General features: G+C 52.2%; 8 protein-coding genes across 8 annotated transcripts; 3 read left to right on the top strand and 5 right to left on the bottom strand.

Annotated features, from left to right (window-relative positions):
* Nucleotides 1-884: 884 nt before the first annotated feature.
* QC762_124120 (uncharacterized protein) lies at nt 885-6,424 on the bottom strand. Its single transcript, XM_062886831.1, is given in 7 exon segments — nt 885-1,766; nt 1,830-4,988; nt 5,048-5,138; nt 5,199-5,637; nt 5,691-5,798; nt 6,001-6,032; nt 6,046-6,424. The coding sequence occupies 4 exon segments, from the start codon at nt 5,372-5,374 to the stop codon at nt 1,128-1,130; spliced, it is 4,065 nt and encodes a 1,354-aa protein (XP_062749991.1). The 5' UTR covers nt 5,375-5,637; nt 5,691-5,798; nt 6,001-6,032; nt 6,046-6,424; the 3' UTR covers nt 885-1,127.
* A 273-nt stretch (nt 6,425-6,697) lies between these two features.
* RAD18 (E3 ubiquitin-protein ligase rad18) lies at nt 6,698-8,603 on the top strand. The gene is made up of 2 exons (XM_062886830.1): nt 6,698-7,350; nt 7,401-8,603. The coding sequence occupies exons 1-2, from the start codon at nt 6,840-6,842 to the stop codon at nt 8,174-8,176; spliced, it is 1,287 nt and encodes a 428-aa protein (XP_062749990.1). The 5' UTR covers nt 6,698-6,839; the 3' UTR covers nt 8,177-8,603.
* A 15-nt stretch (nt 8,604-8,618) lies between these two features.
* QC762_124090 (uncharacterized protein) lies at nt 8,619-10,449 on the bottom strand (the record flags this gene model as incomplete). Its single annotated transcript, XM_062886829.1, has 2 exons — nt 8,619-10,327; nt 10,388-10,449. 2 exons carry the CDS (start codon nt 10,447-10,449, stop codon nt 8,989-8,991), a joined length of 1,401 nt encoding a protein of 466 aa, XP_062749989.1. The 3' UTR covers nt 8,619-8,988.
* Nucleotides 10,450-10,945: 496 nt separating this feature from the next.
* On the bottom strand, nt 10,946-13,297 carry QC762_124080 (uncharacterized protein; the record flags this gene model as incomplete). The annotated part of the gene is made up of 1 exon (XM_062886828.1): nt 10,946-13,297. The coding sequence occupies one exon, from the start codon at nt 13,295-13,297 to the stop codon at nt 10,946-10,948; it is 2,352 nt and encodes a 783-aa protein (XP_062749988.1).
* An 852-nt stretch (nt 13,298-14,149) lies between these two features.
* Nucleotides 14,150-17,826, top strand: QC762_124070 (uncharacterized protein). The gene is made up of 3 exons (XM_062886827.1): nt 14,150-15,196; nt 15,245-17,676; nt 17,774-17,826. The coding sequence occupies exons 1-2, from the start codon at nt 15,049-15,051 to the stop codon at nt 15,706-15,708; spliced, it is 612 nt and encodes a 203-aa protein (XP_062749987.1). The 5' UTR covers nt 14,150-15,048; the 3' UTR covers nt 15,709-17,676; nt 17,774-17,826.
* MCM6 (MCM DNA helicase complex subunit mcm6) lies at nt 17,663-20,791 on the bottom strand (the record flags this gene model as incomplete). Its single annotated transcript, XM_062886826.1, has 3 exons — nt 17,663-17,938; nt 17,997-20,454; nt 20,508-20,791. The coding sequence occupies 3 exons, from the start codon at nt 20,789-20,791 to the stop codon at nt 17,807-17,809; spliced, it is 2,874 nt and encodes a 957-aa protein (XP_062749986.1). The 3' UTR covers nt 17,663-17,806.
* Nucleotides 20,792-21,388: 597 nt separating this feature from the next.
* ESA1 (Histone acetyltransferase) lies at nt 21,389-23,735 on the bottom strand (the record flags this gene model as incomplete). Its single annotated transcript, XM_062886825.1, is given in 3 exon segments — nt 21,389-22,820; nt 22,888-23,312; nt 23,323-23,735. The coding sequence occupies 2 exon segments, from the start codon at nt 22,962-22,964 to the stop codon at nt 21,389-21,391; spliced, it is 1,509 nt and encodes a 502-aa protein (XP_062749985.1). The 5' UTR covers nt 22,965-23,312; nt 23,323-23,735.
* Nucleotides 23,421-24,440, top strand: REX4 (3'-5' exonuclease; the record flags this gene model as incomplete). The annotated part of the gene is made up of 1 exon (XM_062886824.1): nt 23,421-24,440. One exon carries the CDS (start codon nt 23,421-23,423, stop codon nt 24,438-24,440), a length of 1,020 nt encoding a protein of 339 aa, XP_062749984.1.
* Between the last annotated feature and the right edge of the window lie 301 nt (nt 24,441-24,741).

Raw genomic sequence — 24,741 nt, 5'->3', positions numbered from 1 at the left:
CTACTTCAGCTGTCAAGGGCAACTGGGAGCCAGGCGTGGAGGGGGGCGCCATTAGCGCGTGCTCTATTTACACCAGCGTCACAGTGAATATGACGTACCTGCTGGTCCCCTGTTCCCGCCCTGCCTGGTCCACTGGCTTTTCCTTTTTCAAGCTGATGAACCTGGGCCGGCGGGGCAGTGTAGCTGTGTCTATAGTACTTTGTACAAAAGCTGCAAGAGATGCTGCTTGAGAGGAAAGAGAACGAAAAGCGGTGAGGCGTCCTAACTGTCATCACCACTTGTTTGCCGCTATATCTCACAAGTAGGAGTTCATCCGAATCCTTTCACCCCATACTTGTGGTTTGCGGGGTAATAATCGGCGCCTCTTCTTGAACCTAGGACTACCCACCTAAGATCCTACTATCACCATCATTCTGTTGCCCTCAGTCCCGCCTATTCATTTCCACTTGATCATCATTGCATGATATCTCCGCACGAGGTGTTCTTCCCCCCTCCATCATATTCAGATTGGAGATCTTGAGGGCCAGAAATGTTCCAGTGACTATTGTGCTCAAGCATCAGGTCACGGGTCATTTGAATGATAGGATGACCAGTCCCGGATGGGCTGAGGCTATGCTATACTATCGTGGGGGAGATGAACTTGTCATCTGCCAGAACCCGAGAACCCTCATAACGTCAGCTTGCATAACAACAGTGTGATGCGTACCCAGCAAGCCAACTCTGGGCATCCTACGAACACCTCAAACATGGAACGGGTCTTTTACTTCAAGATGCGAAGGACGTGTGAAGAACATCAATGCATCGTCCGGGTTAGGGTTGTGAAGACGAAATCCGCTGACGAAACACATCGGACATAAGCAAGACACAAAACAAGATTGCAAGTGGCGCCAGATTGAAGTTCAACAGGGCCGGCCATACGTAGCATACTCCTATTCAAACTTGACATCTTTCCTTCCACGCGCTCCGTCATGCTGACCATTCATTCCCGAGATGTACATGGAAACCCCTTTGTCGTCATGAGACCCTAGCCTTGATATCTCTTAATTCCCCACAACATATATGATACACTTGTTACCGAAAGATTAAAACAATGAAACTCCCAACAATGCATCTCCCCTCAGAATAGTTTATCCTGAAATGTCTTTGGACAACTCGTAACTCCACCCACCATCCCGTCTCATCTTATCTCTGGCCATGTTATCCTTTCTGACTTCGTCTTCTGTCAACCTATCCGTTCCACTCCAGTTGGCCGAGCTCGTTCTCGCCCTGAATCTGTGCCATCTGTCCTTGCTCTTGCTAAATACCTCCTCCATATTGAGTGGGGCCGGTGGTCCAAAGACTTGCATGGGGTCCATGCGTTCTTGTGCCAGCAATGCCTGTTTGAGAGCTGGTGAATCTGCCCAATCGGCCACCATGATATGCTCGTCTTCATCATCGTCATCGTCATCCGTCTGAATCTCAGGGAGTTCAATAGCCTCGCCGTTCTGGAAACGGGGAGATGACCGAGTCGCAGTCCTGTTGACTGACTTTGGAATACCACCAGGGCCAGGCCGAGCAGGGGTCTTGTGGGGATTTGCCGCCTGTCCTATAGGGCGGTTGGGCGCAAAGGGAATGGCACCTTTGGCGAATTGGGCTGTGTTGTGCAAAGCCGGCTTGACGGTGCTGTGATGCTGTGCTGTGACGGTGGCCTTGAAAAGGTCTCTACTCGCACTGGGCGGAGGCACGTTGGCATAGCCTGTCGAGAACATGGACTTGTTGGAAGGGTCCTGAGTGATCCGTTTAGCATCCTCCCAGATTACAACCGCCACGGGGCCTGCCGGTCGACTCACCTTAAACCCAGCCGACGGCCTCACAGACGGTGGCTTCATTGTCCGCTGCTGGCTGTCGGCCATCTCAATATCTTGGTCAAAATCCTCGCTCACTCTGATAGGTATGGTCTCCTGGGTGGTCTTTTGTGACTTGGATTTGGAAAAGCCCTCATTCTCTTGCTGGTGTGGACGCTTCATAGGCGCTTTCCCGCTTGCCAAACTCTGATTGACAAGTCGACTTTCCTGATGCATAGTGGAACCCAACCGAGAAGGAGGCCGCACAGGAGCCTTGTCTGCCATGCTGTAATCAGGAGGCCCGTTCGGCTGTGACCTAACAGCCGGAGGGGGTGCTCTGGTGGCCTTGGCTTTTTCAATACGCTCCCTCTGTTGCTCTTGCTTCTGGGCAGCAATGCGTTTCCGTTCAAGCTCGGCTTTGGCATCACGCTTCCGTTGAGCCTCGCGCTCCTCTTGCTCCTTCCGTTTCAAGGCCGCCGAAGAGGCTGATGTCTTGAGATTGGGCAATGACTTCTTCTCGTTCAATGAACTCTGGCTGGTCTTGTTCTTCACATGCATTGGTGGCTGCTGCTGTGGCTGACCTAATGTCTCTTGGAGGTTGGAGGCCAGGACGCTATTTGAAGGATGGAACTGAGACTGTTGAGAACTGGGAGGATAAACGCGCATGACGGTTGGCGCTTGCCGAGTGGTCTTAGAGAGCGTCTCCTTGGTTGGCTTGACTGGGCGCTTGATGCCCTGCGTCCTGACTGACGATGCAGTCGTGGGTCGCTGAATGGAAGACGGGGGCATCGCCATAGTGACTGTCGAGGTCGCATCGGCCATGTCGACATCACCCTCATCAGAGAGACCTTGATCATCGGCTTGGCGGTTGGCCCTTCCCGGGCTGGTTCGGGTCGACTTGGGAAGCGCCTTCGGAAGTGCCTTTCGTGATGGTGCCGGTGTTTGTAAATCCTGGGGTTGGGGTCGGTACTGAGAATGAGCGGCGCGAGCTTGTTCCGCACGTGCTTGTTGTTGCTCTTGCTCTCGTTCCTTCTGCAGGGCCACTTGCTTTTCCATGGCAGCAAGTCTTTCCTGCTCTTTGCTGAACACGCGCGCCTTTTCGTCCTCTTGTTTACGTGCCTTATCCAACTTCTCCAGTTCTTTTTCTGCTCGCCTCAACTCTTTCATCTCCTTCTCTTTGGCTCTAGAATCCTTCTCCCGCTCCTTGGCCTCGATCTTCTCTCGTTCGGTAGACGCTCTAGTTCTCCGGGTGCTGTTGGACCTGACTGGACTCAGTGGTCGGGAAGTGGATGAAAGCTGCTGTGTGAGGTCGGGGTACATCACGTTGTCTACCGATCTGAAAGACTCAACAGATGGTCCTGGATGAATACCAAGCTGCACAGTGGAAGGTGAGATCATAGCTTTGCCTTCAGCACTGATGGCTGCGCTTCTTACATTCAAGTTCTTGGCGCTACTCAACAGGGAAGACAGCTTATTCTTAACCTGCTTCAGGGGGTTGTCTCGGAAAGCACTGCGAGTAGGCGATTTGCTGGGTGTTGGCATGCGACCATCCTCTTCGACAGAGGGCAGAGTTGGCTGGGTCGCCGTCACGATCTTTTTGAGAGTAGCACCATCACCGCCCTCAAGTTGCGCAAGTGTCGGAAAAGCAGGCACAGATGCGGACTTCGAATGCCCCGGAGTGCTGTGCTGCCACTGTGGGCTAGCTTGGGCTTTCCAAGCGGTGGCGGGGCTGCTGGGGGGCATATCATGCTCAGTATCGCTCACCGACGACTTGCCTGCCACATTCTCCATAATTTCGACGGAGAGGCTCTTGCGGAGTTCAGGACGAGGGTTATATGGCACCACGGCAGGGGCTGCAGTGACAACATTACTTGGGGCCGCGATCCAGTCCTCGTCATCGTCCACTGGGAATGCTCCGGGAGTAGTAGCTGGTGCATTCGGTTTTGCGAGTGATTGTTTCAGCTTGGCTTCTGTAACGGATCCCAAGTTGGCCTGCGTCTGACCTGCTGGCGGAACGAAGAGATTCGCCAGTGATTTGGAAGGTCTTGGGCCAGCAGTCTGAGACTTGCCCAACATGCTGATCTGATCATGCAACAGCTGAGTGTAAGTCTTGCTGTGTTCCGCTATCCTGGTGGTGTTTTCCAGCTGAGCAGTGAGCTCCTCGTCGACATCCATGTCCTCATTGTCATCATCAGAGTATTGTCTGGTGTTGCCCAGGCTCTTGCCACCAGTGTGGCGATTATAGAAGCTTGGGCGACTCAAATCCAAATGGCTCGTCCTAGATATCCGGCTGCCGCTCTTAGAGGCCAATGGCTCGCGGGCGGGCAGAGAGGCGAAGCTCAGACTGCTCTTGCGCACCAATGGCCTGATGGGACTTGAGGCCTCTGATGTTGACCTGGCATCCTCGGCATCCTCCTCCGACTCCTCGTGTCTTTCGCTAGAAAAATGTTCCGTAGGCTTCGGGAAACCCCTCGGAAGACTAGACGTGGTCTGCTTTACAGGCGAAGATTTTGGAGGGGATGGTTTCCGAGGCGATGAAGACGACTTCTGGGGCGACACTGGCTTCGTCGGCGCTTGCCTCTGCGGTGATGTTCTGACGGGTGACGACCTGGCAGGGGGTTCGGTCTTTTTAGGAGATGGTACTCTTGGCGACATCATTGCGAGTTTAGTTCGAACCACAACAGGACTGCTGGATTGTTCCATTTCCGAAGAGAAGCCACCACTGGCTGAGGCATAGGTTGTAGGCTGGTGTGTCTCGTTCTCATCAGCAGCGTCAAATTCGTGCTCGGCGAACGTCAGAGTTGGACTCGGTTGTTCTGCAAGACCGCTGGGGACATTGGGTTCGCCATCTCCTGTCTCGACATCAGGCTGTGGGCTGTCGACCATATCGACGTCATCGTCCTTGTCACAATAATCCAAATTCACCGTGTCGCAACTTTGGCTGCCATGATAACCGGAGTCCGTGAATAGGGAAGATGGGGCCGCAACAGCTAGGACAGGAGGGGGCGCTAAAATCCTTGCTGGGCTGGTACTCTTGGAAACTGTGGGCTCGGGCTTGTCTTCGGCTACCTGAAATTGTGGCAATCGCACTGGGCTTTGACGTTGAGTGCTGCTGAATGAATTAGGCGCGTCCTTTGGTGTTGAGGAAAAGACATCGGACAGTGGCTTCAAGATACTAGTTAGCATTTGACGCGTCATATCCGCCTCCAACCACATTTGCCTACCACGCGAGTTTCCAAGGGTCTGATTTTCCGTGTTGTCATAGGCGTTTTCCCACGCAATTTTCCGGGTGTTTTGAAGAGTTCAGCGACATTCCTGTCAAATGTAGTCAGCAGCATTTCCATCGTCGTGCTAAATCATCATGCAAGACCATACATCTGGTTTTCTGAGAATATCTCGGCCATGTGCTCATTCAACCAATCTAACTCATTTCGCGCCGAGAAAGAGAATTCTTCTATTTCTGACTCGGCGATGTCGAGGGCAGAGTTCCGTTCCTCCTCAACCCAGGCGGCCGACCCGACCTGAAGTCGAGGGGCCCCTCGAAGTGCCATTGTTCGTCGAGTGAGGTCGCCGTGATCGGTAATGGGGTATGGCGTTTTCGTGGCTCTTGGGCTTGTTCGGCGCGTCTCGAAGGTCAACAAAGGGCGTGCAGGACGATTGCAGAAAGGGAAGCAATAAAAATCACAAGAAGACAAGAGCGAGGAAGTGGGTGGATTGTAAGACTCAGAAGGGATTACCAGGAGCCATCAGGGAAAGGGAGGGTTGAGGGTTGATGGTTGCTTTGCGAAAGTTGTGGGTTTGCAGAGCGGGTCGTCTTGATCTGGTTAACCATTGTTTTGATTCCCTCCAAAACAGGAAAGGTGCAACCTGGAGCATTTTGGTGGGGTCCTCCCGCTCAACTCCGACGCCTGTTCACGTGCGGGGCACCTGGACCTGTTTCAGTTCATTCTTCTTTGCCCATCTGCACTCAATCACCTTCTCTCCGGGTTGCATGCCAGTGCTATGTACAGGACTGATATTTACACCATAACTTCTATTTCTATTCATTAGGACATGGAAATTAGCACCTACTTGGTTGAAGGCCTTAAAAGATAGCACATCATGCAAGCTCTATCGCTTTCAGCTCTCCCTTCTTCAACCCTTCGCCAAACATGATCCCATGGACATAGGCGTCCACCACAATCCTGAATTGATCTCCGTTAGGCCTCAATATTAACAGTGCCTCTGCAGCAACCGCTGGAGAGAACGATAAAGTCAAAACAACGCCTCTGAGACGAGGCAGTGCCATTTACCTCTTATCGAGTCCAGATAGAGACTCGTTTTTGGTATAAAGGTCCCCTTGCAAAGGAACTTGACGTGAAGTGGGAAATTGGTGTTGCCTACATGGCAGACCCTGAGAGCAAGTGCGGTGCCAGGTTTAGCAGAAGATAGCTGATAGGAGTATGGCGATAATAATGAGACAGTCCACATGTGCTTGTATGGTGTACCAGTATCTTGTAGCGTCTCAAAGAATAACGCTTCACATATAGTGAACAGACCAGCGTCTATGAAAATGGTTCCTTGGCTGAATTCATCATGCATATGGTACGAGTCGAGTGGTTAATGGGCAATTGAAAGACCAACACATCTAGGGTTGGCTGCAGCTTCAGGAATGAGCAGCAAGATTTGGAACATCAGAGTGAAAGTCATCGAGAAGCAACATTGAGTTTCTGAATTGGACTCGAAACAATTTGAAAGAGAGGATAAATATCCACGAGGGTATTGACGTTTGGATTGATCGATCTTCAAGGGAATTGCTAGGTGTGGCAACCAGGACCCACTTTAAGTTTAATGGCTCCGTCGCGTTCAGCAAAAGAATAGGTCGCGTCGCGCATCAGCTTTCAGAGTGTTGGATTGTCCTTGTCCTTCCTTGTTCACCTCCAGAATTAAGCAGCAGCAGCGCGGCAACACATTGCAGGTCCACCAGCGTTCAGCCGATCTTGGATTAATCTTTTTAATTCAAATTCATTAGCCTAGATGGAGGTGGAGGTATCAGATTCGACTGACTGGTTGGGAACGCCGCTCGCCAGCTTGAAGTCCGTCGAGGAGGCACTCCGCTGCCATGTCTGCAAGGACTTCTTCACAACACCGATGCTTACCTCCTGCAGCCATACATTCTGTTCGCTTTGTATTAGGAGGTGTCTTACCGCCGACAGCAAATGCCCGCTTTGCCGGAAGACTGTCGACCTCTCCAAACTGCGGGGCAACGGTGCCCTGCGAGAGGCAGTCGAAGCATTTAGGGGAGTCCGAGATAGCATTCTCAAATTTGCAAGAACGCCAACGCCGGCTCTACCGAAATCTCCTAAGAGAAAAGCGACCGAGGTGGACGACTCCGACGACGAGTTTCAGGAAAGCAAACGGCCAAGGAGATCTACGAGAAATCGCAAGGCAAGGGAACCACAAGCATCCAGTCAACTGACTATTGAGGATTCGGAGGGTGACCTGCAAGATGACAATGATGGGGAAGATGAATATGTGCCAGAGCCTAGTACGTTGGGCCCGTTCTAGCCGCCGAGGACAAGGCTAACTGATTCTCAGATGACGGACTGGTCGCGTGCCCTATATGCGAACAGCGCATGAAAGAAGTTCTTGTCGACAGACATCTTGACACCTCGTGTCCAGGTGAACCCCAGCCTCAGCCAAAACGCACGCCAGCCGCCAGCCGTTCGATCGCCTCTACCCTGCGATCACCCTCCAAGATACCACCAGCCGCGGCTGCCAAGGCCCCCGAGCGTCTTCCAACTCTTCAATACTCTATGGTGAAGGATCAGGCTCTTCGGAAAATTATGCGAGAGCTGGGCCTGTCCACTGCTGGCAACCGAACGATGCTCGAAGCAAGACACCGAGAGTGGCTCACACTTTGGAATGCGAACTGCGATTCTGCCAATCCCAAGACCCGCGGGGCTCTATTTCAGGATTTGCAGGTGTGGGAAAGGACTATAGGCACCATGGCACCCACCAGCTCCAAAGCAGCCAGCACAGGCGCTCAAATCAAGGACAAAGATTTTGATGGTGGCGCTTGGGCGGCAAAGCACGACTCTTCCTTTAAAGACTTGATTGCGAACGCGAGGAGAAGTAGGCAAATTGCTGAGCAAAAGGCCAGAGAGGCTGCTGCCGAAGAAGCTGCGAAACAAGAAGCAAGCTCATCAGTCCCACAGCCTTCGGTACCAAAAACGTCGACACCATCAACGGCGGAATCAGCCCCTTTGCCACAAACACCAGTGTTACCGGTTCAACCGCCACCACACCCGTCATACTCTCACCCGGAGCGTTGGCAACATCAACCCCAACCAACGCACTATCAACAGCCATAAATGGCTCGGCCTACCCAACGCTACCCTCAGCCCCCATACCCGAGCGACACGAGGAGTATAGACACTGGCCTAACGGCTCAAGAGGTTACTGACCTACCCAGGCTCGACAAGTAGAAGGGACACAAAACTGGCCATGGCTGGGTGTTGTAGTACATTCGTAGAAGAATATAATCTGATTTCAGTTGCTGGTTGAGCGAGGAATGTTGTTTTAGCACAGATGGGGAGCAAAACTTTACACGCGGCATAAAGCGGTAGACCAAGGGGGTACCTGTGATGTGGGAGGTGGGTTTGGCAGACCTTCTCCGCTTCAGCATCATAGATTTTAGCCGCATCCACTTTGCATCTACCTTACCTATAGATACGTAGTAATAATCACTTTTGGTGGCTGGGACGAGGCAACGAGCATAGCTTAAAAGCCCACCCCCCCCCCAAAAAAAAAAAAAAAAAAGGGAAAAAAAAACAATTTACATTTCCTGATCCTGTTGGTATTTGATAGGTACTCCAGCTCTTCTCACAACATCATGATATCCTGACACCCGTGATTCCAAACAATCATATTCAGGGTAATACATGATGAGATACCTGCACAAAACAACGCCATGCTACCGAACTCCTATGCCATCTCTGAAAATCCCTACGCAAAGAATCCAACCCCCAATTGTGGGGAACTTGAATGGTTGTATAAATCGTGTGTAATAGTGAGTCATGGCGACATGCTGTCACATAACAACTCTCATTAAGCATGAACTAGTATACGCAGATTCGAATTAGCATACATGGATTGCCATGAACCTTCGTGTTCGATCACATCATTAACCGAGAGTAAGCCTACCCATCATGGCCTCCGCCTCGTCCGTCTCCTTATCTTTGACAGGAGCACTGCCAGGCACTTCGCCAATGGCCTCCAGCTTCTTCCGCAGGTCTTCCGCCTCCTTCTGTTCCTCCTTCGCCCCCTCCTCGGCTTCCCTCTGCTGCTTCTCCTCCACCTTCTTCCTCTCCTTCTCCTTCTCCTGTCTCTCCATCTCGGCGAGTTCATCGTCAATCTCGCCCTCATCCAGCACGGTTGTTCCACTGGCCTCGGCAAGGATCTTGCCGACCTCATCGGCATCAGCCATCTGCTCCCGGAGCCTGTCGACAACCTCTTCCACCCCCTCGACGCCGCCCACCTTGGCCGTGAGGCTCTTGAGAGCGTCTGATGACGACTCCATGACCTTGACAATCTGGACATTGTCGCTCGCTTGTTCGAGTTGAGTCTGTACCTGCTCCAGTTGGTTGACAGTGGCATATCGCTTTTCCAGCGTTTGCTCGGCCAGCTTCTTGCTCTTGAGCGCCGCCAACGCCGCCACTCTGTTTTGTTTCGTAACCGCCTCCTTGGCCTGTGCGCCCAGTTCCTCGACCCGCTTGGACAAAAGTAACGTTTGATGCGTCAAAGAAGCCAGCAACTCCTTGAGCTGAGCAATCGACGCGTCCTCGTCCGTCAAGCCCTCTGGCTCTCCCTCCCCATCCCTGATCTTGACCGTCTTCCCATCATAGTCTATCATTTGCTTATCCCTCGCCAAGAAAACCAGCAAAACATCCATATCAGTATCTGACAACTCCCTGCCCCCTTCGACAAGCTGATCATTAAAAACCTTGGCAAAATGCGCCCTGGTAAACGTCCTCTCGAACCGCCCCTCCTTGTCCTTGATCCCCTCGCCAAAAGCCTTGCTTGCCCCCTCGACGTTTTCCACTACGACAAATTGCCCCTTTGGTACTTTATCCCCGCTACCCTTCAGGAAATCAGTCACACCCGCCGTCTTGAGGACCCACCCCGCTAATCCCCATACCGACCAAGAGCGGGAGTAGATGCTCTCCTTCTGCTCGAGGAACTGCCTCAGTGGCACCAACTCCTTGTTTTCCACCGCCTCTTTGATCACCAGCCCCAGTGATAGTGGGCGGCCGTACTGTTTCGTCTCGAAGGCACTTACTAGCCTCTCGTCTGTGTTTAATACGAGCAGAGAAGGTTTGCTGGATGACGTGGGTGGAGGTGCGAGTCCGGATTTTGCAACTTTGGCGAGGGCGCGCCGCCAGGCGGAGAGGTTGGCAGCATAGCCGTCGGGATTCAGAGTTCGCTGGGCTGCGAAGGAGGAGTAGAGGGCTGGCAGGCGGGCTCTTTGGTATATTTTGTTAGCAGACGAGGATAACCTAGGCCACAAAACACGCGAGACATACTTGCGGAAGGAAGGCTCATTTTCCACTAGATAATCGAGTAGGGACTGGGACTTTTGCGACATGTTGACTGGATGTATTGATTGGTGTTGCTCGATTGGTACCTAGTTTTGAGACTCGACCGGCTTGTCGTAGTTGACAGGAAGGAGGGCAACGAGCGGTGTAAACACTTGCCCGTGTTTAGAGAAAATGAACCGCGCCAAAGAGGGGCTGCGCCGAATCAACCCTGGCAACCAGAATTCAGGCAACTGTTGCGACAAGATGCAGTCTCGAAAGAAAAGGCGTAGCCCTCGAACTGAGCTCAGCGATAAGTTTAATTGATAGCAGGTGGTGGACAATGACGTGCAGGGGACTGTGTTGGTTCTCTTTATCTTATCAGCGTGTCACTAGGGCGGTGCCAAGCACTCTCCGGCAGGCATCAATCAACAAGCAGTGGGGCCAAGGACTCAGGGGGCAAGTTTAAGCTTTCAAGAGCAATCACTTGTCGGGGGATATCACTGCTCTATTCTCTGTTTCTTTGCACAACTAGACATTCCTTCAGTCAGCCAGCCTCTGGTAACCTTAACCAAACCCGTCCTTACTTGGGCCGCTTACATCTCCCTGACTCTGCAAAGACGCCGTTTCCATTCCAGCAGCGGTCGCCCCTCCAAGAGGATTGATCATGCTCGTCCTCCTCGTCCGTCTATCATCATGATCAAAGGTCTCTTCCTCCACATCTACCAAGCTCTCCTCGGGCCCTAATAAGTCAAACTGCAACCCTTGTTTGACCTGATCATTCAACATGGCCAAAAAGTCGCTTGCCACCTCGAACCTCTGGATCCCGTTTTCCCCTGGCAGCAGCGAATACATCTTTCTGGCTTCGTTCAAGCATTTTTGGGCCTGGATGTACTTTTCCTGAGCGACCCAGGCTTCAGCACCGAGCACGCTCCAGAGGGCCGACTTGCGCCGCCTGCTACCCCATGCTTGAGACCCAGCCCCTGACTTGGAGGCGTAGCAGATTGCCATGCGTTCCTTGAGCAGTGCGTCGCCAATCTTGCCCATTAACCTCGACTCGAGCACTTTGATACCCCATCTGACAGCCTCGTCTATCCCTGACCCACCTCTGAGCCGCAACAATTCTAGAGCGAGTACTATACAGCGTGTGGCTCCATACAATGAATTACATCGTGTCAGGTAGGAATAAAACGCGTTGTCAAGCATCTGATTGATTGTCTCGATGCGGGTTTTGGATGACATATTCTGTGGCATGATAAGCAGAGCAAAAGCTGCCATTTCATTGGCGGCCGCATGGTATTTCCAGGCCTTGTCGTTTTGGAAATCAGTCCGCAAGAGGTCATATGTCGACATGGCCAGCTTCCAGTCCCTAAGCATGAAAGCAAAGTCTGCCAATCGGCGCATGATAGCCTCCGGGCTGTCTGGTCTGTAGAATCCCGACGCATCGTAATTGCTTGATGAGCTTGCTATCCCAGATGACCGACTTGAGCCGCCGAATGCCCATCTTTTTGACAAGCTCATGAATCGCCCGCTGATTCCTTTCCGTTTTGAGGCCACTTGATCGTTCCATACCGAGATATTGCGCTCCATGGTTGGGATCAGAGATTGTGTTGCCATTTCCCTGACAAACGTCCGTATTGCTGTAGCATCTGACTCGAAAATATGTCGCGTCGGGTCCTCAAAGTCCTCTTTCGTCTCGCTCTCCTCAATATCTGCCAGTTCCTCAGCTGCCGTCATCCAGTCACTCCTTGGTAATGGTATGCTGTCGTCGTCCGTTTCAGCGCTTTCAGAGCTTCTAAGTCGCAACAAGTGACAATGTAAGCCGAAATTTCTCTTCATCTGCTCGAAAAGGGCCATGGATTTGCTGATGTCGCTATTTTCTTCGTCATGCACCAAAATGTAATACCGCAAGTATTCCCCATCCACCCACACGGGGTACCGCTTCTCTCCTTCTCTCGTTTCTGTGTAAAGCCGGTGTAAAGCCTCGATAGGGTTTGGATTCCGAGAGCTGATGGCCATAACACAAGCAACTGGATGGGCGAAAGATTCATGTGGCGCAAGTGGCATGCCAGAGAGTAGTCGTCGAAGGTACAGGGCATAGTACGGGGACGTTGCTTCCACGTCTAATCCCATCCTTGTTGGTGTTTGTGGCTCCATCGTCCCTCTGAAGGCTTCCTCGGCAAAACTGAGATGTCGCTCCACGACTTTTTCTACATCCGTTGTCAGGCTCTCTTTCGCCCTGCCGCTCTGCTTTTCTGACCCATTCAACCCAGCAAGCGCATCTGGAATTTGCAAGTTGGAGTGATCGCCGAACTTGGTGAATCTGAGTGAGAAGTCCTCCCATGCTCTCGATACCCCGTTGCTATCCCTGACATTGACCTTTCCCATGATCCGCTCCCCAAATGGACGAAGAAGTTCCCACAGCCCTTTCTCAAATCCCTTTGCGTTGACCAGATCATCAACATCCTCACTGGCGTGTATTGCGACATGGGGTACGAAGCTCTTCAACACCAGGTTCAGGGGGTCTCCGGGAGAATCGGCAGCCCCTGTATCGAGGAGCGAAGCTTTGAACCCTGCTGTTCCGGCGAATATTGACCCTGTCATCGTGCGGGCTGGTGATCGGGTGGACCGTACGGTGGAAGCTGGGGAGGCATCTCGCGGCGAGCCAGGTGGGGTGTTGTTGAGAATGGTAGACCGAAAGAGCGAGGCGGACTGGGGACGACGGCTCGTACTGCTTGTGCGTATTGGCAAAGAGAGTTCCGACTGTGAAAGAGGGTCTGTCGTGGGCGAAAAAAGAATGGAGGATGCACCGGGGCGTGGCTTTTGGGACCCGGAGATAGATCGCATTATGGAGGAGGCCGCAAGAGGGGGGGACTGGACCGGCGAAGGTGTTTGGACCGCATCTTCGTGAGGTTGCATGGAGTTGATATTGGGAACAACTGTTGAGAACGGACACAACTCGGGTAATGTCAAATGTTTGCTAGATGACAAGTACGGCTCTATCGCAAACACGGGATGCGTATCGAATCTGGAGACTGGGACTTCCTCAGTGCAGTGGGTTCAGTTGTCGGCGGAGCAATTGGTGGTGACTGCTGCAATGGGGTTCCAAGTGTGTTTGGGCCAATTGGGTGGCATTTCAGCGGGGCGGATATCATCACGTGGAGATAACACACTCCACAGCGGGCAGCCCTTGTCAACGACGTCAATTGCTCAGTTCAAGGATGACGCAACTTTGAACCACAGCTTGGTATCTACCAGGTATGCCCACATGAGCCTTCTACTGCATATAAATACAGACTGAGAACTATATGTAGCATTGAGCAGGTGCGGCATCGGGGCCTTGTGAAGAGGGGGCTCCTTTTCTATGCTCGGAAGAGAGACGCTCACTCAAAGACACAAGGCCCCGAAATGCATCGACATCTTACCACGGCGATAATCAGGATATGAATGCCATTTCTTGTGTTGCTTGACATGTATTGATGCATGTTGGTTGTTGGATCAAGGCTTTAGGCATGGCAGCCTACCTATGCTCAGCAAACACGCCATGGATTGTTCCATGTGTGTGAATTTTCGACAGAACTGCTCATGTAGTCCAATCAACCCCCGCCGCCAGCCTTGAAGTTCTCGATTGCCGACTGGAACGAGCTGAGGTGCAGAAAATAGCCACTCGGCTGAATACCCATCTCGCTGGCGTGAAACCATATACAAAATTCGAAGTAACGTTCAAACAGAAAAAGGATCCATCGCAAAGAAGCTCCAGGTAATCGTGCCGACGAACCGACCCATTTGATGCTCTCTTGATTAACCATCCTCGCCATCACACCATCTGTAAGGGACCTGGGCCTCACCCCTGGATCCAAGCTCGACCCCAGGACCTTGGCAGTACGGGATCTGCGTGCCAAGCTCTTGGCTGCCACGATGCGAGTGCCGAGAAGTCTCCGCACTGCTAAATTAAACGTCCAACATCTTCATCAGGCGCTGAGAGCGAGAATGGATGGCAAACTGGCAAACTTGCTCACAGCTGCCAGCATTCATTTGGAGCACATTTGGTGTTGTTCCTTTGAGGACGCCCGAAAAAGCCGGAAAGCGGAACGATGACTCTTGTTGCTACACACTGGCGATTTTGCCGTGTGTACACGAGATGGCCAGGCTATGTATGCTCGATACGCAATCTCTTGCTGTTGCTAGGTCAGCTCGATATTCGCTTCACATCATGGTTCATGGCCCTGAGCGGCAATGTTGGGACAAGCTTTCACAAGAACGTACAAGCTCACCAAGAAATCTGAAGTTGCAATCCGCGGAGGTAAGCGAGGGTGGCTGCAAGGTTGGCTCGCCAGCTGCGAATTTACCCCTTCATCCATGCCGCCTCACTCTATTTTTCTTGCCAGGAAATGGGTGTTCATGGCGTAAGCCCTATAAGCTGAGCCCACTCGACGTTTCACTGTGGTCCTTGAACCATCGACTTTGTTACATTCGTTTTTAGGGGGAGCTTCCAAACTCCTCTTTCTCCATGGATCGATCGGGCATGTCGCCAACCGAAATCCCTAGCCGTAGTTGTTGCATCTCAGAGGCGAAGCGGAGAATACATATACAAGCAATGCTCCTCGAAGTTTGGCCCATGATAAACACCCTGCTCCTTCATATTTACAGAACTGTCTGACACACCCGACATGTTCTTCGAGCGTTGGTTCGCCGCCGGGCTGGCTGGCATGCTGGCTGCCTCTGGAGTACACGCACAAGCCTGCACATCTAATCTTCTTATCGACAACTTCACCAAATGGACCAGCGGTGTCAATAACCTTGAATCCCCAAACGGCGGTGGGTTAGTTTTCGAATTGCTGTCTTCTGGTGTCTAACTGAGAACAGATGACGGTTCAATGGAATTCATTGCGGCTGGGACAGGTCAAGTTGTCTTCACCCCCAAGGATACCACCTCGTATTTTTATGAATCATTCGAATGCCAACCTGCCGTTACAAACGGATATGGAGGATTGCAATTCACTGTCGAGGGCCCTGCCGGTGCTTCGTTTGCTCTAGAGCTTCAGACAACTTCGTCTTGTAGCGCCAACGACGGGACATACAAGAGTCACTACACCATCATCGAGAACCTGACTGGAAGCCGCCAGACAATTAATGTTCCCTTGGACGGCTTTGACAACGAACCCAACTACGATGCTGTTGTCGGTTGGGTTTGGGCTGTATTTTCACAGTCCAATGTTCAATGGTCGATTGGCAATATCACATGGATATGCGGGAATGTGGCTCAGCCAACGTCCCCTGGTTCAACAAGTATGATCCCACTCATTGGAGTGAATTGTTTAGGCATCTAATTGTTTCAGGTGTACCGACAAGATCAACCATCGTCCCTACCGCAACTCGATCCACAATAGCACCGCCAGTTACCACCAGCCAGCCCGCAACGTGCTCCAACTTATTGATTGATGACTGGGCTTCTCAGTCCCGTCTTACATTCTTGGGCTACAACGCTATGGGGCAAGCAACGAGCGATGATGGAACAATGTCAAGTGTCGTTGTCAGCAACAACAGGGTCCTCCTTTACCCCAAAGATGCCAACTCGTACTTTTACAGTCAGTTTGGTTGTTTGAATGCCAACAACAGATACGGAGGCATCTCGTTCAGGGTCAGGGCGGCACGAGGCACAAGCTTTTCAGTGGCTCTGGGATGGTCCGATACTTGCGGCTCAAACAACGTCAAGACGGTTAGTTTGACAACAGCGCAGTTAAAGTGGACATTCGATGGCACTGAGAAGCTGTACTCCTTCCCCTTTTCAGCGTTCAGTGGCATCGATACGACAAAGCTGGATATGATTTATTTTTCCGGCCTCAATGCGGGCGTCATCCTCGGCCCCATGTCCTTCTACTGCGGATCGACAGCTACCGAGTACGTCGCGCCAGCATCGTCACCAGCTCCCTCTGCCCTCACGCGCACAACAACCCAGGTGGCAACCCCAAGTGCCAAGGGTTATGTTATTGACACATTCTCCAACGAAAATACCAACTCGCTGGGCGAATGGCACGGTCCGGATGAGGGCATGGCGGTCACATTTGGCAACAACGCCATTACAATCCGTACCAACGACTCTGATCAAAGCTGGAACACTCAGTTGGCCAACAAGTGCGCTGACCTCCGCAACCTGACAGGAGGCTATCTCCATATCGCGTACTCGGGTAGCAACAAGTTTAGTATCGCCCTCCAACAACACAACTCCAAGTGCAACGAGACGATGGCCCCCTACCCCGAGACCTGGGATTCCGTGGAAGCCTCTCGCTACGCAACCACCTCCGACATCTACGTCCCCATCACCCACTTCAGCATCAACCTCCAGCGCGTCATTGGTTTCAACCTCCGCGGCTTCTACACTTCAGAGCCGACAACAATCACCAAGATCGAAATCGTCACCTTCATCCCGTCCAACTTCAAGATCCCGCCCAAGCTAGCCTCGGGCAGGCTAGTGTTCGCCTGCACCCGCCCCAACTCCTTCGCCTTTGCCATTGACGACGGAAACCCAGAGTACATCCCCCAGGTCATGAAGATCCTCAAAGAAGCCAACATCCCCCTCACCTTCTTCACCGTTGGCCTGCCCCTCCTAGACCAGAGCAACGGCCTGGCAGCAGCGTACAAAGACATGGCCTCTCGCGGCCACCAGATCGCCCTGCACAGCTACACGCACCCCAAGATGGAAGGCCTCGCCACCGAGCAAGCCATTGACTGGGAGATCCAAAACGACATTGGTGCCGTCCGCCAGGTGTTTCCAAACCTACGGTCGTCCTACTTTCGCCCTCCGTTCGGAACAGAAGGTGCGAGAATGAGACAGCGCCTGGCGGCAAACCTGAACGATCCAGAGCCGTATATTGTTGGGTGGAGCATCGACGTGGAGGACTGGCTTTGGGCTGAATCATCCACTCCCAACAAGCAGCTCGATGCGTTCAAGCGCGATCTGGCCAAGGGCGGTAACTTGATGGTGATGCATTACCTGCACCAAAGCACGGTGGACTTGTTGCCCGAGTTTATCAAACTGGCCAAAGCGAGCGGGAAGAGGTTGATGAGGGTGGATCAGTGCTTGGAGGACCCGAAGGCGCCGGCTCTGACTTGATGAAAAGTTTTGGCAAGATTGTTTTTACTGGTGATAGGTATGGTTGTAAATAGTACACGCAAAAAGCTGCGGGGAAAAGCAACAATGATCTGGTGCTGCGACGCCCCCGCTCAAACCAGCTGGGACAAACGCTGGTCAGTTAGCATCTACACCTGTGTGGAACGGTTGAATCACAGTCTCAAAAGTAGGTATCATTGAAAACCAGGCGATATACAACTCCATGCTCCCAGCCAATTCGCTTTACCTTCCCTGCCATGCTTACGCGCTTATCCGTTCTCCAGATTTCTAGGTGTCTCGCCATGCGGTAGACCAGCTCATACGTCCTCAACCGCGCAGTTGGGGTGCAGGACATAGACAATCTTCTGCGCCACGGCCGAGGGTCCGGCCTGGCCATTCTCCGTATCTTCTTGCATGCCTTCGCCACGAATAGCCATGAGGATGTTGTCCTGTTACGCCCATGTCAGCAAATCGATTCACAACCGTGTGATATTGAAAGGTACACACCTTGACCATCTTTTTGAGCACCTTCTTAGCCAGTGCCAACTCCTGCTCGTAGTCCTCCTCGCCAGTCAGTTCCTCCTCCTTCTGCTCCAGATACCACTGAAGAAGTTCCTCGCCCTCGATGCCCTCGCTGTTTCCAGATGTCTCCTCCTCGGCAACCTTGCTGACAAGCAAGTTCACGATGGAGATATACTTGTCATACGAAACCGTTTGCTTCTCCTTGTGCACAGCGGCAGCGGATGCATCTCCCATGGCTGTATCACCCTCGCCATCAGCTTCAGGAGGAACAGATCCCGAAGCTGCGTCAGCAGCCGCTCTCAAGGCAGCCCCGTCCTCAACAGGCTGCTCATCCTCCTCATCAACCTCGACATCATCGTGTTCCACAGAGATAATACTTTGCCTCAACAGGTTGTAGGCCTCATTGACAAAATCTGGCGTGATATCTTCAACGCAGTTCGCCTTGGCGATGGCCTCTGACAATCTGATCATACTTTCCAATTGTCTGACCGTGATGCGATAGCTGTTCTTACCTATGCCGCCCTGCGCGTCATCGGCTCTGAGATCCTTGTACCTTTGCACAAGCACCTCTTTGGCCTCGTCGGTAAACTCTGGCCTGTAAGTTCGGGCAAAACGGATGTATCTTTGGAGTTGTTCGGTCGAAAACTCTGGGACGACGGCCTCGTCACGGAGTTGATGGATGCCGACGATGTGAGAGGCCAGGTGACGATCAACCTGCTCGTTGCACTCGTCGAGAATAACGAAGAAAAGATCAAAGCGAGACATGATAGGAGCGGACATGTTGATGTTGGCGCGGAGAGATGTCTTGCGGTTGTACCGACCTCCAACAGGGTTGGCGGCAGCGAGAATAGAGGTGCGAGCATTGAGGGTGGCCTGGATACCGGCCTTGGCGATGGAAATTGTCTGCTGTTCCATCGCTTCGTGGATGGCGACCTGGTCGGCAATATCCATCTTGTCAAACTCGTCAATGCAGCAGACGCCGTTGTCCGCAAGCATCAGAGCGCCGGCTTCGATGGTGAACTCTCCAGTCTCTTCATCCTTGACCACTGCGGCCGTGAGACCGGCGGCGGAGGAGGCCTTGCCAGAAGTGTAGATTGCCCGTGGAGCAAAATTACAGACGTATTTCAAGAACTGAGACTTGGAGGTTGATGGGTCACCGACGATGCAGATGTTGATGTCTCCACGAAGCTGCATCCCCTCTGCCGTGCTTTTGCTCACTCCAGACAACATTTGCAGGAGGATACCCTTCTTCACAATCTCGTGGCCGTACACCATTGGCGCAACCGACTGCACCAGTCTGGAATAGATGTGATCACTGTGTACCATGGCACGGAGATCGTCCACCTCAGCCTGTGTATAGGAGCTCAGCGTGGCATCCTGCATCTCCTTCAAGCTCTCCGCCGTCTCGACCGCCACATTACCGTTCAGGCTGCCGATCATGTCCACAATCTGGGCCTCACCAGAGGCACCAAGAGAAGACACATCCGGCGTGACCATGCACGCCAGGAAGGCCAGTCTGTAGGTCAGATCTCTGACACCAAGCGCCTTTAAACCACCAACACCACTCCCACCAGCATCAGCACCCCTATCATCCCTCACCGCCGTTTTCCTGAGACCCGGAAGCCCGAGCTGACTGACGTCTGGAACCACAATCAAGGCGCCTGTAAAGATGCACTTTTCACCTGCCTTTGCTCTGTCCACAATTTCTCCTCTGAGGATCACATCCATCGTTCTTGGCATGCTCCCTGTAGGGATTTCGCTGCTGTTTTCCTGCACCCTGACCTTCTGCCAATCAACGAAGGTGCTCTGCCGGATGTCTAGCCTCCACGCGGTTCTATTTTGGCAAGTAGCATTGGGGCACTGGGTGGGTTCCGTATACCGGAAGGTCTGCTCGACGTCTGGAACAACAGCTCTGCAGCCTTCGCAAACAAACGTCGCGAGGGCCAGTTCGGGCCTGACTTCAGATGTGCGGGTAACGGTACCGCTGATGCTCAATAGTTGGCCAACATTCCTGGCTCGCATTGACCGGACTCGGGAAACAAGGGGGAGATTGTAGAAGGCGATGGCGAACAGCTTGTCAGTTTGCTGGTTGGCGGTCTTGCTGCTCATCTCGGACTGCGTACCAGTTCCACCCAGGGTGCTGCTACCAGTGCCGTGGTGCTGGCTTGAGGCGGTTGGCTGTCTGTGTTCCCTGAAGTATTGAGGCTCGTGCTTCGCGATCTGGTTGTGGAGCGCCGCTGTCAGGAAGGGCAGGAAACGATAGTAGTTGTTCATGATACCGTCGGCCAGGGCGCCGTTGCTCCAGCTCAAAAGGTGCTTGTAGTCGACATATAGGGTCGACAACTGATAGGTACGCATGCCATGGATTTGGGCGACATAATAGCGGTCTGTGGTCACAGCTGAGGAGGTAGGCTGGCCAGAGGAAGTCGGTGTCTCGACGAATCTATCCTTGAATTGTCAGTGCTGGTCGCTTCTGCAAGGGACAAGGCAACATACCCTTCGATAAAATTCTCAAAGTGATCCTGCACCATGCGTCCAATGCTATCTTCTACCCGGGGAATATTGGCAGGATCTGTCGGTCTGGCTCTCACTGGAACCTGATCGTCTGCAAAGCCATCACCACCGCCACCACCTTCATCGTCGCTGGGCGCACCCAGACTTTCCGAAGGAAGAGGTCTCCCGCTGGAAGGGAACTGTTGTCTCCCGCCGGCGCGGGGTGTCCTCGAAAGACCATCCGACATCATGAACCCAGCATCACTGGAGGCTGATGGTGTTGCCATTTTTCGTTATTATTGAATTCGTTTCTCGTACAAGTGGAATCGTCTATCGTCTCTTTACAGCCGGTGTAAGAGACACAGCTGAAGTAGTGGCTCGTTGGGTTGTTTGGTTGTAAATGCGACCAAAACCAGGCGGGGAAAATTGACTGGGATGAAAGATTGTCGCAAAGAAGCTGCGTTGTCAGGGACAGAGACGGAAGATCCACCGAGTCAATAGAAACGCGAGAAAACGCGGGACACGCGATTTAGTCAAAAAGGGGCAACGCGAGTGTGGGGGCCTGTTTAATTGCCCCGTTATGAAGATATGCACATAATCTGCACACGGTACTCAATACATGCGTATACCGTCATCATTGGTTGTCGTCTAATCATCTACATTACCTATTTTACACAGCGTGTCCTCTCTACTACTCTGACCAGTCCATTTCCTCGCGTTCAGAAAGTCGAGCCGCGTAGACTGACTTTTTTTTCCTGTCGAGAGGGTGCCAAAAGTACTTCCAAAGTTGCAGCTGGTACGCTCTCAAGAATAAGTTGAACTGGCAAGCCCTCGTTTCCCATTGAGCCTACCCCTAACCACATAAGTCTAAGTTTGGGATCATCCTACCAACCCCAAGTTCTTGATGATGCTGTAAACACGGGTGGCTTCCACTGGATCCGTTCAGGATCAATCAGTCTCTTTTGTTTCGTTCTGCTCTTGGCCCGCTGTTCCACCAGCTTGTCCGACAGCACGATCTTGTGCTCACCCTTATGGTAGACCTGCATCTTTAGTGCCTGAAGGGTATGCTCAACGTCGGTGGCCGTCATGGCAAGGTGCTGTGCAATGGTTTCGATGGTGCACTTCTCATCTCTCTCGCTAAAGCCCAGCAGCAGGTCGATGATGTTTTCTGACCAGTACTGGCGGTAACTCAGCAAACCCAAATCTGAGAGCGGCTTTTCCGGTGATCCAAGTTTGCCCTCAATCTTGGAAAGTTCGTACGAGAACTGGATCAGAAGACGACCATAACCTTTCCGCTGATACTGTGGGAGCGTCAAAATACACGCAACGTTGTAACCGTCTGTACTTTCCTTTTCCTTGGAAAAATATCCAATAAGATGACACCCTCGCTCGTCTCTCGTCGTCATGACGTAGAACAAGAATGGGTCGACATCGTAGTAAAGTGTCTTGTGATCAAGAAACATCTTTGACAACAGACACAGGTTCCGACACCACGTTCGCTGCCTCCTGCCATCTATCTCAAAGAATGACACAAAGTCGTCCCGATAGATCTCGTTTCCCGGGGGGTGTTGAAGTGTGCACTTCTGCCGATGTCTTGAGAAAGATTTCATGTCCGCGTAGTAGCTCAGGCAGAACTCGCAGATGAAAATGGACTCCTCCTGGCTGAACACTTCGGGGTATGGCGAAAAGTACCATGGAAACAACACGTACCGTCCAAACTCGACTTGTGAGATATTTCGGATCCGTGATACCTCAGCTGGATTTTGAGTCATGGACCCTGACGTCCGGAGTTTTTCAATCTCTTGCTGACGACTAAAAGGGCCGAGGCTGTCCTTTTTGGCTGCGCCGGCTGGTGTCTCGTCATCGTCGATTTCCATTTCGTCTGGTCCAAGAACGCCAGGTGTTCCTCCCACTTCCAAACTCCCCATGGATTTCTCCTCCGTCTCCTGATTCTTATCCTTGTGTTGCCCATTCTCGACATATTCCGTCCAGGGGTGTGGCGTCTGGCCTTCGGATGCAACCGACTGTTCCCTTTTACTGACTCGTTTCTGGTTCTTCTTAGACGGTTGTGACTTCTTGGATGTTGCGGCGGTTGTCTTCTTGCTCTTTGGGTCCTTTGGTTTATCCTTTTCGGGGTTCGGCCACTCGACCTCCTTGTCGAAATTTATCCTTGCTTGCGGCACCCACTCGTCGAGACGTTTGTTAAAGCTGTCGAAGTTTGCATACCATTGGCGCCCACTTTTTGTCTCCCTGATGCCCAGAATGGTTGCGCGACGCGGTTCGCCATCTTTTGTAACATAAGCGACACATCCAGCGCTGTCGAAAGATGTCAGTACAGCCAGCCACGAATGCGACACACATATGAACAAGGAGCAATCCCTACACAAGAGTGTCCGCTGTCGCGATGCCCTTTTTCCGTGGCTCATCGCGGCCGGCGGTTGCTTCTCCGCTAGGACTCATGATGAATTTCGATGCGCGCTGTCGGAGGTTGGTGGGAAGTTGATGGGCGTCGTGATGCGACTTGGCTACGAAGTACTCAATTGCAGTTCAGCTTAGGATTTGAGAGCTGTTGCAGTGAATTAATTGCCCCTCCAAAAGATGGACTTCTGGGGCACGGTCCACAATTTCTGGCGCCACGCCAGTGGCCCAGAACAATCCATGTCAGGCACCTTGATGGCTGCGGCTGTTGCTCAAAAAGTCCTTGGCTTAAATCTCAAGCAGGGGCGGTGCCAACCCTAACCCTTTCGAAACTTCACCTCACTGGTCCACTTTCGTTCATGGTGCAAATCTCAATGTATTTATCCTCACTCAAAAGGACTTAACTCCAACACCTAGAACATCATCAATACTGTCGAGGTTCATAAATCCCGACTGGATGCTCCTGAAATAACATTACCAACTCTCGAATCCGCCATCATGGCCCCAGAACTCTCATCGAATTGGAAGATTCTGCAAGCACGCCTCAAAGCTGGATCTGCTTCAGAACCAGCATTCTCTTCATCAGCCTCAGCCAGTCCCTCAGCCCCTGCCAACAATAAGAAGAGGAAGTCAGCATCTGATGATCAAGACTCAAAGCCGAAAAATAAAAGGACCAGAACATCCTCCTTCCCGAAGAAGCAACCAACAAATACGACCTCGGCAACCAGTTCAACGGAAAAAATGGGCGCTGTCTCTTCTCAACCAGTCACCTCGACGGCCCCTCTCACGAACCAACCATCTATTCATTTTCTGAGGCAAAACCATGGCATCTCCCACGAGTCACTGTCGGAAGCTTACAACCTCACTATTTCCCCCACCCTCCTGTCCTCTTTGCCCAGCCACCCCAACCAGGGCCTCTCCCCAACAGCTTCATTGGATAGGACGAAATACCTGGCGATAGACTGCGAAATGGTCGGATTCGGCCCCGGTGGCGTTGACTCTTCCCTCGCCCGTGTCTCAATAACTGATTTCCATGGCACCCAAATCTACGACTCCTACGTTCTCCAGCGCGAAAAGGTCACGGATTGGCGAACTGCCGTGTCTGGCATCGCGCCAAAACACATGAGGGATGCCCGTCCGTTTTCTGAAGTTCAGGCTGAAGTAGCCGAGCTTTTAAAAGGCAGGATAGTTGTCGGTCACGATGTCAAGCATGATCTCAAGTGTCTTGACCTTGATCATCCAATGAAGATGATACGGGATACAGCCAAGTTTTCGGGGTTCAAGAAGTACGGGAACGGACCCAAGCCTGCTTTGAAAGCACTGGCAAAGGAAATTCTGGGGTTGGAGATCCAAACGGGCCAACACAGCAGTATCGAAGACGCAAGGGTGGCCATGCTGTTGTTTCGAAAACACAAGCCGGCCTTCGACATGGAGCACGCGAACCGATATCCGGAAGATGTCAAGACCAAACAGAGGCCGAACAAAGCAGGGAAGGGCAAAAAGTCGAAGAGGAAGTGAATGGCCACGGAATATGAAAGACATCATCTGTAGATCACCAGTTGACGCTGGCTGTTGGAAGTGTCAATGCTGGAAACAGAATGTAAGGCTGTCTCCAGCCTGGCAGGAGTGTCCAAACTTATCTGGACCGCCTTCGACGATTGACAGGAGATGACCCAGTCTATTAAGGCCACTGATATTATGGTATTATTCTTCCGAAGACAGTCATCGCGAATCGCATGTGGCCGCCATGAACAGCAGAGGAATGCGATCACTTGAAGAATATCGACACAAAGCGAGACCTTGCCCGCTCTTGGAGAAA

Source organism: Podospora pseudocomata (assembly GCF_035222375.1).
Source record: "Podospora pseudocomata strain CBS 415.72m chromosome 1 map unlocalized CBS415.72m_1, whole genome shotgun sequence".
Lineage (NCBI taxonomy): Eukaryota > Fungi > Ascomycota > Sordariomycetes > Sordariales > Podosporaceae > Podospora > Podospora pseudocomata.
The sequence above is the reverse complement of the archived record's forward strand: the minus strand, read 5'-3'. Positions and strand labels throughout refer to the sequence as shown.

Coding starts and splice junctions, on each gene's coding strand:
- RAD18 (XM_062886830.1), top strand. CDS start 6,840: ATGGAGGTGGAGGTATCAGATTCGACTGACTGGTTGGGAACGCCGCTC. Junction 7,351..7,400: donor TGAATATGTGCCAGAGCCTA/GTACGTTGGGCC, acceptor ACTGATTCTCAG/ATGACGGACTGGTCGCGTGC.
- QC762_124070 (XM_062886827.1), top strand. CDS start 15,049: ATGTTCTTCGAGCGTTGGTTCGCCGCCGGGCTGGCTGGCATGCTGGCT. Junction 15,197..15,244: donor CCTTGAATCCCCAAACGGCG/GTGGGTTAGTTT, acceptor AACTGAGAACAG/ATGACGGTTCAATGGAATTC.
- QC762_124120 (XM_062886831.1), bottom strand. CDS start 5,374: ATGGCACTTCGAGGGGCCCCTCGACTTCAGGTCGGGTCGGCCGCCTGG. Junction 4,989..5,047: donor GACCCTTGGAAACTCGCGTG/GTAGGCAAATGT, acceptor AGTATCTTGAAG/CCACTGTCCGATGTCTTTTC. Junction 1,767..1,829: donor GGCCGTCGGCTGGGTTTAAG/GTGAGTCGACCG, acceptor CGGATCACTCAG/GACCCTTCCAACAAGTCCAT.